Genomic DNA, 18705 nt, shown 5'->3' with positions numbered 1-18705 from the left:
CATTATCACTCTTCTTTGCTCCGTCCATTACTTGCCATTCGTTGGCATCATTTTCACTCTTCTTTGCTCCCGCCCATTACTTGCCATTCGTTGGCATCATTATCACTCTTCTTTGCTCCCGCCCATTACTTGCCATTCGTTGGTACCGTTATCACTCTTCTTTGCTCCCGCCCATTACTTGCCATTCGTTGGCATCATTATCACTCTTCTTTGCTCCCGCCCATTACTTGCCATTCGTTGGCATCATTTTCACTCTTCTTTGCTCCCGCCCATTACTTGCCATTCGTTGGCATCATTATCACTCTTCTTTGCTCCCGCCCATTACTTGCCATTCGTTGGCATCATTTTCACTCTTCTTTGCTCCGTCCATTACTTGCCATTCGTTGGCATCATTTTCACTCTTCTTTGCTCCCGCCCATTACTTGCCATTCGTTGGCATCATTATCACTCTTCTTTGCTCCCGCCCATTACTTGCCATTCGTTGGCATCATTTTCACTCTTCTTTGCTCCGTCCATTACTTGCCATTCGTTGGCATCATTATCACTCTTCTTTGCTCCCGCCCATTACTTGCCATTCGTTGGCATCATTATCACTCTTCTTTGCTCCGTCCATTACTTGCCATTCGTTGGCATCATTTTCACTCTTCTTTGCTCCCGCCCATTACTTGCCATTCGTTGGCATCATTATCACTCTTCTTTGCTCCCACCCATTACTTGCCATTCGTTGGCATCATTATCACTCTTCTTTGCTCCCGCCCATTACTTGCCATTCGTTGGCATCATTATCACTCTTCTTTGCTCCCGCCCATTACTTGCCATTCGTTGGCATCATTTTCACTCTTCTTTGCTCCGTCCATTACTTGCTATTCGTTGGCATCATTATCACTCTCCTTTGCTCCGTCCATTACTTGCTATTCGTTGGCATCATTATCACTCTTCTTTGCTCCGTCCATTACTTGCTATTCGTTGGCATCATTATCACTCTTCTTTGCTCCGTCCATTACTTGCCATTCGTTGGCATCATTATCACTCTTCTTTGCTCCCGCCCATTACTTGCCATTCGTTGGCATCATTATCACTCTCCTTTGCTCCCACCCATTACTTGCCATTCGTTGGCATCATTATCACTCTTCTTTGCTCCCGCCCATTACTTGCCATTCGTTGGCATCATTATCACTCTTCTTTGCTCCCGCCCATTACTTCCCATTCGTTGGCATCATTATCACTCTTCTTTGCTCCCGCCCATTACTTGCCATTCGTTGGCATCATTATCACTCTCCTTTGCTCCCACCCATTACTTGCCATTCGTTGGCATCATTATCACTCTTCTTTGCTCCGTCCATTACTTGCCATTCGTTGGCATCATTTTCACTCTTCTTTGCTCCGTCCATTACTTGCCATTCGTTGGCATCATTATCACTCTTCTTTGCTCCGTCCATTACTTGCCATTCGTTGGCATCATTTTCACTCTTCTTTGCTCCCGCCCATTACTTGCCATTCGTTGGCATCATTATCACTCTTCTTTGCTCCCGTCCATTACTTGCCATTCGTTGGCATCATTATCACTCTCCTTTGCTCCCACCCATTACTTGCCATTCGTTGGCATCATTATCACTCTTCTTTGCTCCCGCCCATTACTTGCCATTTGTTGGCATCATTATCACTCTTCTTTGCTCCGTCCATTACTTGCCATTCGTTGGCATCATTTTCACTCTTCTTTGCTCCCGCCCATTACTTGCCATTCGTTGGCATCATTATCACTCTCCTTTGCTCCCACCCATTACTTGCCATTCGTTGGCATCATTTTCACTCTTCTTTGCTCCCGCCCATTACTTGCCATTCGTTGGCATCATTTTCACTCTTCTTTGCTCCCACCCATTACTTGCCATTCGTTGGCATCATTATCACTCTTCTTTGCTCCGTCCATTACTTGCCATTCGTTGGCATCATTTTCACTCTTCTTTGCTCCCGCCCATTACTTGCCATTCGTTGGCATCATTATCACTCTCCTTTGCTCCCGTCCATTACTTGCCATTCGTTGGCATCATTTTCACTCTTCTTTGCTCTGGCCCATTACTTAGCATTCGTTGGCATCATTATCACTCTTCTTTGCTCCGTCCATTACTTGCCATTCGTTGGCATCATTTTCACTCTTCTTTGCTCCGTCCATTACTTGCCATTCGTTGGCATCATTATCACTCTTCTTTGCTCCGTCCATTACTTGCCATTCGTTGGCATCATTATCACTCTTCTTTGCTCCGTCCATTACTTGCCATTCGTTGGCATCATTATCACTCTCCTTTGCTCCCACCCATTACTTGCCATTCGTTGGCATCATTTTCACTCTTCTTTGCTCCCGCCCATTACTTGCCATTCGTTGGCATCATTATCACTCTTCTTTGCTCCCGCCCATTACTTGCCATTCGTTGGCATCATTTTCACTCTTCTTTGCTCCGTCCATTACTTGCCATTCGTTGGCATCATTTTCACTCTTCTTTGCTCCCGTCCATTACTTGCCATTCGTTGGCATCATTATCACTCTCCTTTGCTCCCACCCATTACTTGCCATTCGTTGGCATCATTTTCACTCTTCTTTGCTCCGTCCATTACTTGCCATTCGTTGGCATCATTATCACTCTTCTTTGCTCCCGTCCATTACTTGCCATTCGTTGGCATCATTATCACTCTCCTGTGCTCCCACCCATTACTTGCCATTCGTTGGCATCATTATCACTCTTCTTTGCTCCCGCCCATTACTTAGCATTCGTTGGCATCATTTTCACTCTTCTTTGCTCCCGTCCATTACTTGCCATTCGTTGGCATCATTATCACTCTTCTTTGCTCCCGTCCATTACTTGCCATTCGTTGGCATCATTATCACTCTTCTTTGCTCCGTCCATTACTTGCCATTCGTTGGCATCATTATCACTCTTCTTTGCTCCCGTCCATTACTTGCCATTCGTTGGCATCATTATCACTCTCCTTTGCTCCCACCCATTACTTGCCATTCGTTGGCATCATTATCACTCTTCTTTGCTCCGTCCATTACTTGCCATTCGTTGGCATCATTATCACTCTCCTTTGCTCCCACCCATTACTTGCCATTCGTTGGCATCATTATCACTCTTCTTTGCTCCGTCCATTACTTGCCATTCGTTGGCATCATTTTCACTCTTCTTTGCTCCCGCCCATTACTTGCCATTCGTTGGCATCATTATCACTCTCCTTTGCTCCCACCCATTACTTGCCATTCGTTGGCATCATTTTCACTCTTCTTTGCTCCCGCCCATTACTTGCCATTCGTTGGCATCATTTTCACTCTTCTTTGCTCCCGCCCATTACTTGCCATTCGTTGGCATCATTATCACTCTTCTTTGCTCCCACCCATTACTTGCCATTCGTTGGCATCATTATCACTCTCCTTTGCTCCCACCCATTACTTGCCATTCGTTGGCATCATTATCACTCTTCTTTGCTCCGTCCATTACTTGCCATTCGTTGGCATCATTATCACTCTCCTTTGCTCCCACCCATTACTTGCCATTCGTTGGCATCATTATCACTCTTCTTTGCTCCGTCCATTACTTGCCATTCGTTGGCATCATTTTCACTCTTCTTTGCTCCCGCCCATTACTTGCCATTCGTTGGCATCATTATCACTCTCCTTTGCTCCCACCCATTACTTGCCATTCGTTGGCATCATTTTCACTCTTCTTTGCTCCCGCCCATTACTTGCCATTCGTTGGCATCATTTTCACTCTTCTTTGCTCCCGCCCATTACTTGCCATTCGTTGGCATCATTATCACTCTTCTTTGCTCCCACCCATTACTTGCCATTCGTTGGCATCATTATCACTCTTCTTTGCTCCCGCCCATTACTTAGCATTCGTTGGCATCATTTTCACTCTTCTTTGCTCCCGTCCATTACTTGCCATTCGTTGGCATCATTATCACTCTTCTTTGCTCCCGTCCATTACTTGCCATTCGTTGGCATCATTATCACTCTTCTTTGCTCCCGTCCATTACTTGCCATTCGTTGGCATCATTATCACTCTTCTTTGCTCCGTCCATTACTTGCCATTCGTTGGCATCATTATCACTCTCCTTTGCTCCCACCCATTACTTGCCATTCGTTGGCATCATTATCACTCTTCTTTGCTCCCGTCCATTACTTGCCATTCGTTGGCATCATTATCACTCTCCTTTGCTCCCACCCATTACTTGCCATTCGTTGGCATCATTATCACTCTTCTTTGCTCCCGCCCATTACTTGCCATTCGTTGGCATCATTATCACTCTCCTTTGCTCCCACCCATTACTTGCCATTCGTTGGCATCATTATCACTCTTCTTTGCTCCCGTCCATTACTTGCCATTCGTTGGCATCATTATCACTCTCCTTTGCTCCCACCCATTACTTGCCATTCGTTGGCATCATTATCACTCTTCTTTGCTCCGTCCATTACTTGCCATTCGTTGGCATCATTTTCACTCTTCTTTGCTCCCGCCCATTACTTGCCATTCGTTGGCATCATTATCACTCTCCTTTGCTCCCACCCATTACTTGCCATTCGTTGGCATCATTTTCACTCTTCTTTGCTCCCGCCCATTACTTGCCATTCGTTGGCATCATTTTCACTCTTCTTTGCTCCCGCCCATTACTTGCCATTCGTTGGCATCATTATCACTCTTCTTTGCTCCGTCCATTACTTGCCATTCGTTGGCATCATTTTCACTCTTCTTTGCTCCCGCCCATTACTTGCCATTCGTTGGCATCATTTTCACTCTTCTTTGCTCCCGCCCATTACTTGCCATTCGTTGGCATCATTATCACTCTTCTTTGCTCCCGCCCATTACTTGCCATTCGTTGGCATCATTATCACTCTTCTTTGCTCCCGCCCATTACTTGCCATTCGTTGGCATCATTATCACTCTTCTTTGCTCCCGCCCATTACTTGCCATTTGTTGGCATCATTATCACTCTCCTTTGCTCCCACCCATTACTTGCCATTCGTTGGCATCATTATCACTCTTCTTTGCTCCGTCCATTACTTGCCATTCGTTGGCATCATTATCACTCTTCTTTGCTCCGTCCATTACTTGCCATTCGTTGGCATCATTATCACTCTTCTTTGCTCCGTCCATTACTTGCCATTCGTTGGCATCATTATCACTCTTCTTTGCTCCCGTCCATTACTTGCCATTCGTTGGCATCATTATCACTCTTCTTTGCTCCCGTCCATTACTTGCCATTCGTTGGCATCATTTTCACTCTTCTTTGCTCCCGCCCATTACTTGCCATTCGTTGGCATCATTATCACTCTTCTTTGCTCCGTCCATTACTTGCCATTTGTTGGCATCATTATCACTCTCCTTTGCTCCCACCCATTACTTGCCATTCGTTGGCATCATTATCACTCTCCTTTGCTCCCACCCATTACTTGCCATTCGTTGGCATCATTATCACTCTTCTTTGCTCCGTCCATTACTTGCCATTTGTTGGCATCATTATCACTCTTCTTTGCTCCGTCCATTACTTGCCATTTGTTGGCATCATTATCACTCTCCTTTGCTCCCACCCATTACTTGCCATTCGTTGGCATCATTATCACTCTCCTTTGCTCCCACCCATTACTTGCCATTCGTTGGCATCATTATCACTCTTCTTTGCTCCCGCCCATTACTTGCCATTCGTTGGCATCATTTTCACTCTTCTTTGCTCCCGCCCATTACTTGCCATTCGTTGGCATCATTTTCACTCTTCTTTGCTCCCGCCCATTACTTGCCATTCGTTGGCATCATTATCACTCTCCTTTGCTCCCACCCATTACTTGCCATTCGTTGGCATCATTATCACTCTTCTTTGCTCCCGCCCATTACTTGCCATTTGTTGGCATCATTATCACTCTTCTTTGCTCCGTCCATTACTTGCCATTCGTTGGCATCATTTTCACTCTTCTTTGCTCTGGCCCATTACTTAGCATTCGTTGGCATCATTATCACTCTCCTTTGCTCCCACCCATTACTTAGCATTCGTTGGCATCATTATCACTCTTCTTTGCTCCGTCCATTACTTGCCATTCGTTGGCATCATTATCACTCTCCTTTGCTCCCACCCATTACTTAGCATTCGTTGGCATCATTATCACTCTTCTTTGCTCCGCCCATTACTTGCCATTCGTTGGCATCATTATCACTCTTCTTTGCTCCGTCCATTACTTGCCATTCGTTGGCATCATTATCACTCTCCTTTGCTCCCACCCATTACTTGCCATTCGTTGGCATCATTATCACTCTTCTTTGCTCCCGCCCATTACTTGCCATTTGTTGGCATCATTATCACTCTTCTTTGCTCCGTCCATTACTTGCCATTCGTTGGCATCATTTTCACTCTTCTTTGCTCTGGCCCATTACTTAGCATTCGTTGGCATCATTTTCACTCTTCTTTGCTCCCGTCCATTACTTGCCATTCGTTGGCATCATTATCACTCTCCTTTGCTCCCGTCCATTACTTGCCATTCGTTGGCATCATTATCACTCTCCTTTGCTCCCGTCCATTACTTGCCATTCGTTGGCATCATTTTCACTCTTCTTTGCTCTGGCCCATTACTTAGCATTCGTTGGCATCATTTTCACTCTTCTTTGCTCCCGTCCATTACTTGCCATTCGTTGGCATCATTATCACTCTCCTTTGCTCCCACCCATTACTTGCCATTCGTTGGCATCATTATCACTCTCCTTTGCTCCCACCCATTACTTGCCATTCGTTGGCATCATTATCACTCTTCTTTGCTCCGTCCATTACTTGCCATTCGTTGGCATCATTATCACTCTTCTTTGCTCCGTCCATTACTTGCCATTCGTTGGCATCATTATCACTCTTCTTTGCTCCGTCCATTACTTGCCATTCGTTGGCATCATTATCACTCTTCTTTGCTCCCGTCCATTACTTGCCATTCGTTGGCATCATTTTCACTCTTCTTTGCTCTGGCCCATTACTTAGCATTCGTTGGCATCATTATCACTCTCCTTTGCTCCCACCCATTACTTGCCATTCGTTGGCATCATTTTCACTCTTCTTTGCTCCGTCCATTACTTGCCATTCGTTGGCATCATTATCACTCTCCTTTGCTCCGTCCATTACTTGCCATTCGTTGGCATCATTATCACTCTTCTTTGCTCCGTCCATTACTTGCCATTCGTTGGCATCATTATCACTCTTCTTTGCTCCGTCCATTACTTGCCATTCGTTGGCATCATTTTCACTCTTCTTTGCTCCGTCCATTACTTGCCATTCGTTGGCATCATTATCACTCTTCTTTGCTCCGTCCATTACTTGCCATTCGTTGGCATCATTTTCACTCTTCTTTGCTCCGTCCATTACTTGCCATTCGTTGGCATCATTATCACTCTTCTTTGCTCCCGCCCATAACTTGCCATTCGTTGGCATCATTATCACTCTTCTTTGCTCCCGCCCATAACTTGCCATTCGTTGGCATCATTATCACTCTTCTTTGCTCCCGTCCATTACTTGCCATTCGTTGGCATCATTATCACTCTTCTTTGCTCCCGTCCATTACTTGCCATTCGTTGGCATCATTTTCACTCTTCTTTGCTCCCGTCCATTACTTGCCATTCGTTGGCATCATTATCACTCTTCTTTGCTCCCGTCCATTACTTGCCATTCGTTGGCATCATTATCACTCTTCTTTGCTCCCGCCCATTACTTAGCATTCGTTGGCATCATTTTCACTCTTCTTTGCTCCGTCCATTACTTGCCATTCGTTGGCATCATTATCACTCTTCTTTGGTCCCTCCCACAACTTACCATTTGTTGGCATCATTATCACTCTTCTTTGGTCCCTCCCACAACTTACCATTTATTGGCATCATTATTACTCTTCCTTGCTGCCTTATAATTCAGCATTGCATGAGAGGCATCACTTCCTGAGTCCCTTTGTTTCTTTGTGTGGAGCATGGACCAAGTAGAGATTGATTTAAACGGATTAGTGTCCATCCACTGCTAGAAGCCAGAACCTCTGCTTCAGGCGCCCCGGCCTCTCCAGGCATCATTCGGCATGATGCCATGGCCATTCTCAACCGCAAAGCCACCCCAGCATTGTCACTCATCACAACCATGGTACTATCAACTGGGAGCTCCAGGGTGGTCGTATGGGCTCACCTCACACTGGCAGCCACATTGGCTGCATTGCAGTAGTACTAAAAGAAATATGCTGGTGCACGATTCCATGCCCACTCTCTAATTGACATTAAAATTAAAATATACAGTTCATGCCCATTAATGGCCTAGTAAGTCAGAGAGGGTTAGAAAGCACTGCTTGAAAAAAAAAGCAAACTTTGGCAAAGGCAATAGGTCTATTTAAAAAAAAGGCAATATTTGTAGCCATAGCAAAGCGAAAAGTAAGGGAAAAAAGTGCTACAACAGGGTCAACGCTGGCATTTTGTAGTGTTTTTTTTTTGCCATCAACCCTGCTGCACAGCAGCCACACAGATGTACAACATGGCAAAGAAAACAATGATCTGCCCAAATAGCTCTACTATTTGGATTTCAGTGTTTTATAAGCCATGTTGTACACCTGCGTGGCTACTGTGCAGTATGGCGGAAAGATTTAAAATGCCATGACGCAACCAGTGTTGACTGCATCATAGCACTTTCTTTTTTTTTACTTTACACTTTTAGCCATGCTGCACAGCAGGTGGGCTACTGTACAACGTGGCTAAAAAACATTGATAAAGCCAATAGATCTTGCGTATTCAAGACCTATTGGATCTGCCAATGCTTGTTTGTATTGACACCCAGTTCTAGTGCGTTAACAGAATCGCGCCTTGAGTTTACACTCTCTCTGATCACAGTGGCTGTGTTACTGGAACATCAGAGGTATTCTTGATAACAGAGCTGTGTTTGTGTTGGCACGGTACCATAAGATTTGGTAAACCATTGAAACATCTGCCTTTATTGCAGAGCACAGCTGTCAGATGATGTGGCTTCCTTTTGTGTTGTGAACACACGTCGTAAAGGAGAAACTGTCTGACTCGTCTATTTTCCACTCACTCAGCCATTCATTCACTTATTCAATGACTTACTTACTAAATCTCCATTCATCCAGCCACTCGCATATTCATTCACCCAGTGACCCGTTCAGCTCCCTACTCATCTATTCATCTATTTGTTCATCACTTCACATACCCCTGCATATACCTACTCTCCCAAGTACTAACTAACCCATCCATTCCCTCGTACTTCTACCCACTCACCTATTCACTCACTTATTCATTCAGCCACTCCCCCATTTATTCAATAAAGCAATCATCCAGCCTCCCATTCACTGATAGATTATCACTTTCTACTGACACATCATTCATTTCATCCACCTTCTCACACACTTGGATTCAGTAGCGACTCCGTTGACACCAGACTCAGGCTGTGGATGGTGAATGCAACAGGTACTTGTTGGGACCTCCAGCACAGGATCACACTGAGTGCTCGTTTGGCAGAGGAGGTCTCCAGGCTGGTTTCAATCTTCTGTTTTGGTGGCTACTGCATCTCCTCTACTGGATTGGTTTGGAGTCGGGTAGCATCTGCCTTCGGGACTTGTAGAGCTGCCGTACAGCGTTCCGTTACTTTTCTGGCTTGATTTCTGTATGGGATTCACTGCAGGCCAATCATGAATGACTGGGAGACCCCTATCAAAATGGGTCCGTCCGCACTTTCTTGGTCTTCCACGCCGCAGGAATACACCTGGTTCCTCCTCCTGAACAGTCTATTCCTCTGCAAAGACATGCGTTCCCTTTCTCTCTGAGCAGGCAGGAAGGTCTGACTGACCACCTGCTTCTCTAGGACATTGTGCGGACTTCAGGTGATGCACCCTCACACACTTCCTGGAGATTGGCTGTCATGCAGACATCAGCTCTGGTCACACAGCAGCTCTTATGGTACGCTGCGTAGCCCACACTTCCATGGTTAAGAAGCACTTGGAACTACAACAAAGTGGATTCCACATTCGTACACATTTTCCAAACATGAGAACCACTGTATAAAGCTTCAGAACTGGTTAGAGATGGTTCTCTTTCAAGTGTCATTTTCAGGCTGCTCCTCAGTTACAGCCTTTGTGCAAGGTGGATGCTCTCACAGCAGGTGGCAATGGGGCTAGTGCCAAGCAGGTTTTTTTCTCTTCAAAAAAGGGAACAATAAAGTGGGACATTTCTGCACCCGGCTGTCATCAGGCTTCCTGAGCAGTGATCAAGGACAGACAAAAGGGAAGTCCTACTTGAAAGCGCCCTCACCTAGAACAACAGAACTGCAGTCTCATCCCCTGCCCCTACAATCTAGTGCTCAGGAAGAACTAATCTGCAACCTTTTGCCAACAAGATTCTCTTTGAATTTCTTAAGGCAGCCTTGGCGCAATCCGTCCTCACCTCAGTGTCTGAATCTCCAGCGTCCAGCCTTGGGAGTGCAGGCAATACACTTCCAGTGCCTTAGGCAGGGGCATCACCCTCCATTACATTACCACGCAAGTCATTACAGTGACTTACATTAGGGAATGTGTGTATTGGATTTTAAATCCAACACCTTCCCTACTGTTGCACAGACTGGAGTTGGAATAGTAATATATACTATTCCAAAGTCCAGCGCTTCCCTAAGACAAGTCGTTGTAACGACTTGCATGATAATGGAACGCGTGGTAACAACGCGTTTGTTGTATTGCCCGCATTGTAATGGCATGCGTTGTAAAAGAATGCCTCATTGTGTCATACTTCCAATTCAGAAGCCTTTCTCTCCAACCTCTTGTTTCAAAAATACTGGAAAAACTTGTATATCAGCAAATATCAATTTATTCGGAAAATAATTCTCTTTTGAATGACTCCAGTCAAGTTTACGCCCTATGTATAGAACTGAATTTGCTTTGAGGTGCTTCAAAATACATCTTCCTAACTCCGGACCAAAGAGGTTCAGAGGCACCAGTCCCTCTGGACCTCTCAGCAGCCTTTGAAACGTGATTACATCAAATACTTCTGGAACATCTTTACCAGCTTGGAATAGATGCATCTTCTCTTAGATGGATCATTTCCTTTCCATCAGATCGTCAACAGTTAGCAACGCTTGATTCAATTTTCTCCTCTTCGACATCACTAGCATATGGAGTACCGGATAGCTCCGCTTTCAGCCCCAAAGTTTTCATTGTGTACTTCAGACCACTAGAAAATGTAGTTCAATCTTCTGTCCTTGAACTCATATTCCTTGCTGTTCATACCCAGCTCGCTATTTCCATTAAAGAAAATTTTAAATCCCATCCTCTTGGTGGTCTAACTAGTTAGGAAGCTCCCCTTCTCTAGCCAGATCCATCATAAATCTATGCATGAAATTTAACCATGATTTATGCTTTAAAGCTCAAATTGTGCCCCCTGCTGGTACATGTTTCACCTTGTTAAAGGCTTTGAGGAAAATCTGGACATTCTACCGTCCTCTTGCCGTAAAACTGTGATCTATGCCTTGATTGCTTCAAGACTGGACTATGGGAAGTCCCTATACTTGGGACTCCCCAAATATTCAACTCATTGGCCCAGATTGTGCAGAATGCTGCAGCCAGAATTACCCTCAGTAGAGCCAGACATCAACCCATTGTCTTTCGGTTTAGAGACCGTCATTGGTTGCACATCCATAATAGAATCAATTTCAAAACTTATGTACTCACGTTCCTTGCCCTGTCTAAAAAGAGTCCAAAATACACGCAGGGCCTCATCAGTCTATATGCACCCACAAGACTCCTCAGACTGTTGGCAGACCCCTTATTTAAGCAATCTAGACCAGTGGCGTAACAAAACTTGAGGGGGCGCCCCTGCAAAGTACATGGAGGGGGCCCCCCATTCTCTACGCCAGTCAAGAGCTCTCAGGCCAGCGACCCGCCATACTGCAGGGGCCCACCCCAGCCATAAAAAAGTTTTCTAGTTCCTCCATTGGTAACATACCCCCTCTCATCGGGCGATTTACATACATCAGTAAATACTGCTGCTGCACCCTCCAGCAAAGTTACATAACACTGTCTCTAGCCTGCCCACCAAACACATCCTCCTACTTGATGACCCACCTTCAAGCAAAGCCCGCTCAGTTACCCATCTCCAAACACAAACCACTGTCTTCATGCCTGCTACTAACGCATCCATTAACTCTATTCTCACTCCTAAGAAACCGGCAGTTATGCTTTTCCGCCCACCTTTAAAACCACCCCTCGGATGTCGCTGCGAACCTGTGACCGCTGCACACTGCTCCCCTGTCCACCACCGACAGAAAGACTGATGGCCGGGCCCCATCTAACCATCTAGCCTTTCAGCTGCTGCCCTTCCCAATGCCACTGTGGTAGTTTAAAACATGTTAAACACTATCTTCAACTGACCACCCAAAACAGTTCTTCCTGCTAGCCTCTACTACGTCAAAGCCGTTCCTGCTACTTTCATCCTCTGCATGATGCACACAATAATATTAAATAGTCTGATTTTTGTTTCCTCACACCAACATCAATTTACACTATGTACTCCACTAAACCAGACCTGTCAAAGGCAAACCTGATCCCATGTGTAGCACCAGTCAGCAAGTACCCCAAGGACAAACACCAGAGAGTATGCGCTATTCATGTAATAAACCTAAAGCGACAATGTAGCATTTCCCCACCCACTGTCAGCCCAGCGAAGTCTGCAACCGCACAGTAGCCATCAATACCGGCAACATCTAAAGCACATTTCCACTTCCTTTCAATGGCAGCTCCTGATACATATACCTATGACTTCTGGGCGGCATCTACCACAGACCACAGCATTCTTTGTCTCCATAAGACAAATTGAATGCTGTCGGTGAGCGCTTCTCTTCCCCCTGCTAATAAAATGACAATTGTCCAAAGTGAGCCCCCTCCTCCACCCGTGAGCACGAAGCTAAAGACAAATCACACTCTTCGCGTCCTCCCTCTGCCCCGTGTATGGATCTGGTGATTTGAGTTCTTGTCATTTCAACTCCTATAAAAGTGGGACTATCTATCCTTTGCAAACATTTTACATGCCTGGAAGCGTTTGTTAGAAGTACAGAGACCAATAGCGGTCAGTGCCCCCCAGAAGAGGAGGGTCATCGAGCCAGGGTCAAACCCAGTAGCAAGCACTATGATGAATCACAATGCCTTTTTAGGCTCACATACCAGGGCTCTCAGTTGTGGCTAGGTAACAGATTTTATAATGGGCTGTGACTGAGAGCTCTGAATTCAGGCTGAAGGCAATGTGAGTTTCTCACAGTGCCCAGCAGTGGGCCAAAAAATAGAACTTAAAAACATACCTTTGCTTCCTCATCACCTTGAATCGTCCTGGAGCCTCAGCCATCACTCTCCAAATCCCAACACTGCTCTCATGCTGCAGATGAGCAGCATGAGAGCAGTGCCAGGATTGGCTGGAGCAGGCTGCCTCTATGCTCCAGCAGATACGGAGGCCTGCTGTGCCTGCTCTCCACCCAGCTGTCTAAGACCGCATTCTGGCGAGGTTTACACTGCGCATGTCAGGCTGGCCATCTCGAAACAGCCGTCCAAAGAAAAATGCGCAGTGTAAACTGGTGGAGTTATCACCCCTCCCTTGTTGCCAGTCAGTAGCAATGCCCCATACCCAAACACCCCTTGGGCTTGCAGCTGTGAAAAATAAAATGGCAATTCATTTTATTACCATTTTATTTTTCAATTTTGCTGTACCGGCAGCAGGGTGCTACAATCCTCTGCCCAAAAGGGGGGGGGGCGCCGCTGACAGAGACCAAGGATTCTCTTTACTTCCCAGAGCATCACTTGAAAACAGTAGGCAGCAGTTTGTCATGTGTCATCGTTCTGGGCTGCTCCTGCTGGAATGTTGCTGCCCCTGTGACAGAGAGGCAGGCCGGTCTCACAACCGGGACACCACACACAACTGTGCCAGGGTGGCACACGGACACACACGCACATACACACACACAATCCTAGCTACCTGTGAGCAGACAGCAGTGGGCTTCAAGCCGTGCCAGCATGCTAAGAGAATGGATGCAAAGTGGCATGAAATAAACAAAAATAGACTTCTTTTAATAACAAAGTCTATAGATCACAGGTCTTTTGTAGTTTTAGTATGTATATGTGCGTTGTATGTGGGATGTGTGCTATACAAGTATGGCATATATTTATTGCTTTGTGTGGCGTGGTTTGCGAGTGAATGTATTTTATACGTGTTGGATGTATTTTTTGTATCGTGCAGATTGTGTTATATAGTTGGTGTGTGTGGTTTAATGTGTGTGCTGTGTTTGTGTGAATGCATGGGATTGTGTGGGTTGCATTTGTTATGTTTGTATGTGTCTATGTGTTGTGTACTATGAAATGCGTTGTGGGTTTGTCACCTGTTTTATGCATTTGTTTTGTACTTGTGTGAAAGTAGAATATGTTTTGGTGCATGTGGATGTTTTGTGTGGGTTATGTGCTGCACATGTTCGCGTACCTTGACACCCTTTTATTTTCTGTTTCAGGGCTTGATGGCAGCGGGAGGGAATTCCAGTGAAGACAGCAGCGAGCAGGCCAATCCCACAGCACACATGGGGCGTGCCTCTGAACCGCCCCACTCGCAGCCTTCCCACAGCAATGCCTTGCACCCACTTAGCCAGTCTGCCCAGCGGCAGCGCAAAGTGTACACTGGCAGCCTTAAGAAGTCTCACTTTGGGAGTCCCTACTTTGGGTTTCGGGCCAGCTCACCGGATGACGGACAGGCGGAGCACTCAAGAGCTGCCCAGGAAACTAGCCCCATAGAAATCCCACGCATTGGCCAAGAGACTGCCAAGGAGGGTCTGAGCCCTGGCAAGCGTAGCTTGGGCAGCGTTACCCGAACCAAAGACTTCTGTTTGGAGATTGAAAAGTCCAAGCCTGTGTTTATCATTTCCGAAGAGGAGGACCAGCAACCACTCGTGTTGGCGGAGCAGCTGAGTGCTGGCGGGGATGCCGAATGCGCAGAGGGACACATGAGTGTGGGTCTGTACGAGGCAAGCCATCAGGACTAGCCCTTTTAAGGCTGCTACTTGCCTCCTGGTCTACATGGGTGTGCTGCACACACATAGGTACCCTCTCAAGATCCCTTGGGCTGTGGACTTGTCCTGGAACCCAAGGTGACCTAATTGGAATGATCAACCGTGAGTCTACGCCCCGTGGGAACTGTCCTTACCCACTACGCATGGGGTGTTTGTTTGAGTTAGAGCTTTGATTGGCTCGAGCACGCCTTACCAATCACGGGTCATCCAACTGGGAATGTTTAATGAAGGAGTGCACTGAGAGTAGGGGTCAGAATAGCCTGTGTAGCCTGTGTCCATAAGCTGCGTGACATAAGCACTATGGCATGCGTCATGATACAGGATGGAGGGCGTTTTTCCTCTCCAACAAGATGGGAAAGTGAGACTCTAGGTGTGAAAAGCCCCAAACCTACTGTGCATTCCACAAAAGAAGCTCCTGGTTGGTTCACGGCACAACCTTCTCTAGGGTTGCAAAGCCCGCTCCACATGCTCTTAGACTGACACTTTTGCGAGTTACACATCTTCCTCCAAATAGGTCTGCATCGTACACAGAGTTGCTCCATACGGCCACCATGGCTGTGACATGTAGACGCTTCCTCAGGTGTCCTGCTAAGTATTTAGTCAGTATTATTGTCTCTATAAAGTCTGTGTTCTTGGAGGGTAGATGGTTTGTTTTCCCGCCAGGCGATCTACAGCCATCTTAATGGGAACCACAAAGGCAAAGTGTGGTTCGGTGGTATTAGAACCCGGACATTGGAACATGATCCTCTATTGTTTGGAAACAAACATACTACCATGTTTATAATTTGCAAAAAAGATCAATTTACGCCTTGGTCGCTGAACTATGATACTGGAGAGTAATGCAGTGGAAAATAATTAGGATTTATGAGTTTGTGAGAGTTGTGCTATCAAGATATCAGAGCAGACTATAATATTTTTGCCCTGCATTCAGAAGCAGATTGGCCTATGGGTAAATCGGGAGATTTTCTGAAGTGCCATCAGCATTGGGGGACAGCCTGTCTCGTGGGACTGACCCATTCCATGTACTCTGCCCTACCTGGAGGCTTCAGTTTTCTTCTAGGTCAGTGGACTTCAGTTCATGTTCCAAATTGATTTCAGAGCTGTGCATGAAACTATGGCCTTGGGTAATACAGCAAAGGTCTACATTTTAACATGCATGTGAAAGAAAAAGGGCAGTAGGGGTATAAGGCTGAGCACAGAGATGTAACCGTAAGTGAGCAAAAGGAAGTCTATTTGTTGAAACTACGATTATTCTCCAAGGAATTTGAACAACTACCACCCTTCCTTGTTAAATGAGTTCCGACAATGTCCACCCTCATATGGTACAAAAACTATTTCAAAGTCCTGAGTAGCAGTCGTAGAGTTAGTTTCACAATAAGTCCAAAAAGTAGCCTTCTCAATTGAATTTCTTGATCTTTATTCCAATTTTTGTAAAATTTGTACTCCAGTCCTTCAACATAACAGGTTGAGCCAACACGTGTTTCGTCTCTAGGCATTAACCTAAGACTTCCTCAGGGCTACAACAAACCAAATACATAAAATACTATAATACAAAATATAAAATTTCTGTTGAACTGATAAAACCTCCACCAAGTAGAATCCAAATAAAGAGTCTCCTAATGTGCAACCACCGTCAGTCAATCAAAATTTAAAGAAAAAAGTATAAAAGATCATATTCATACAGGGATGGGGCTGTGGAACATCAAATCCCAAAGAATGTGAAGAATAAGTGTCAAGGCCAAGTCAAAAACAACAAGGAAAGAGATAAATACCACCACCTTAAAAACCGAAAGTGATTCAAGATAAGTCATACTGTATCTGACAATGAGCTCACCGCAAAAGACGTATATCAATGGACAAGTGACTCCGATAAGATTGTTTTGCCAAAAATTGCCGTCCTCAAGCTCATTCAAGTGCACTGAAATATAAGTACAATGACTAAATTACCATTCCAAGTTCCCAAACATCAGTAAAGTCGCTAACTACACCAAAACGCTGCTAGTAAAGTGAATAATGCAGTCCAAACTCGCCACTATGTAACGGGAGCACAAGGTATAACAAAAAAATGTTTACTTAGTCTTGACACTTATTCTTCACGTTCTTTGGGATTTGATATTTCACGGCCCCATCCCTGTATGAATACGATCTTTTATACTTTTTTCTTTGAAATTTCGATTGAGCGACGGTGGTTGCACATTAGGAGACTCTTTATTTGGATTCTACTTGGTGGAGGTTCTATCAGTTCAACTGAACTTTTATATTTTGTACTAGCAGCCCGTCCCGACGTTGTCCGGGAGCAAAAGGCTGCTTCTGGGCCCCCGGCCGGCCCGACATTAAGGCTGCTTTGGGCCCCCTCGAATACTGACACCCGTCACAGTTTTTATTTCGTGCAGCAATTGTGCCATAACAAACTAAGCAGCGGGGACACGACCACCTTGAATAACGCAGCGTCGCGCCTCCGTCTTGCTTTTCAATCAAAAGGGGCTTTGCAAAACTACTCTGGAAACAATCACCACGCTCACACGGCATATCAAAGGAAACTGCTCCCAACTCGAGAGTTGCAACGGTTGCACTGCACCCGAAGAGGGTATCGGAGGCATTGGCATTTTACACTTATTTAAGGTGCAAAGTGAGGAATTATCTTTCCGCGCTCCAGTAGGTCCCTTACCTCGCGTCCCCACTGTCGCCGCCGCTCTCTTCCGTGCTCCTCCCGCCGAACGCCGCATTAGTTTTCCTCCCCATGGCTCCGCACATTTCAGTGAACCGGGTGTCGGTTTCGCGCCGTCTTTACTTTTCCTCCCCACGGCTGTACTCCTCGCGCTGCTGATGATGTCAGCACGTTCGTGCACACGGCCGGCGCTACTTCCAAGGGACTATTTTTTTTGTAACGTATATTTTTTTAAAAACGTATATTTTTGGGGGTTATATAGCCTATGTCACTCTGCTGACCCTGCCAATTCCAATGATTTATTGGGTGTTTGGATTGGCGCTGTGGTTCCCGAGTTTACCCGCCTCAAAAGTTCCCAGTTCTTACTTTATAATAGTAGTATAGATTATAGTAATGTATGTATTTGTTTGTTGTAGCCCTGACAAAGTCTTAGGTTAACGCCTAGAGACGAAACATGTGTTGGCTCAACCTGTGGCTACCTGTTATGTCGACGGATTGGAGTCCAAATTTTACGAAAATTGGAATAAAGATCAAGAAAATCAAGTGAGAAGGCTACTTTTTGGACTTATTGTGATACTAACTCTACGACTGCTGCTCAGGACTTTGAAATTATTTTAACATGCATGCCTATGCTTCGAAGTCAGAGGTCATGATCATCATGGTGTAATCCTGGCCTTGTTTTGTTTATGGGGTGGGAGAAGCAATGTAGCTAACAAAAACAGGGCAAGCAGCATGAGCACGAAGGTCAATATTGCCAACTCCCAAGCTTGAATCCAGTAAACTGCTGCAAAGGAACCCGCCAATCACCCACTGAAGGCTCCGCCTATGAGGACACACCATTTAAAGCAAAAGAAACTGCATCATGGAATCAAAAGAACACGTGGCCACACTGTTTTACCGAGTCTCAGTGGGTATCAGAGAGAATGTTTTGTTTGTGTAAGAAAGGAACATTAGAT

General features: G+C 45.6%; 1 protein-coding gene across 3 annotated transcripts in view; it reads left to right on the top strand.

Moving 5' to 3' along the window:
• LOC144792734 (uncharacterized) overlaps positions 1-17239 on the top strand; it is a 328155-nt gene extending 310916 nt beyond the window's left edge. For all 3 annotated transcript variants that reach the window (XM_078667907.1, XM_078667906.1, XM_078667905.1), the window contains exon 7: positions 14530-17239. In XM_078667907.1, coding sequence (XP_078524033.1) covers positions 14530-15054 — 525 coding nt within the window. In that variant the 3' untranslated portion in view covers positions 15055-17239. The remainder of the gene's footprint in view (positions 1-14529) is intronic.
• The last annotated feature ends 1466 nt before the right edge of the window (positions 17240-18705 follow it).

The sequence above is a fragment of the Lissotriton helveticus genome, chromosome 11 (genome assembly GCF_964261635.1).
Source record: "Lissotriton helveticus chromosome 11, aLisHel1.1, whole genome shotgun sequence".
NCBI classification, from domain to species: domain Eukaryota; kingdom Metazoa; phylum Chordata; class Amphibia; order Caudata; family Salamandridae; genus Lissotriton; species Lissotriton helveticus.
The sequence above is the reverse complement of the archived record's forward strand: the minus strand, read 5'-3'. Positions and strand labels throughout refer to the sequence as shown.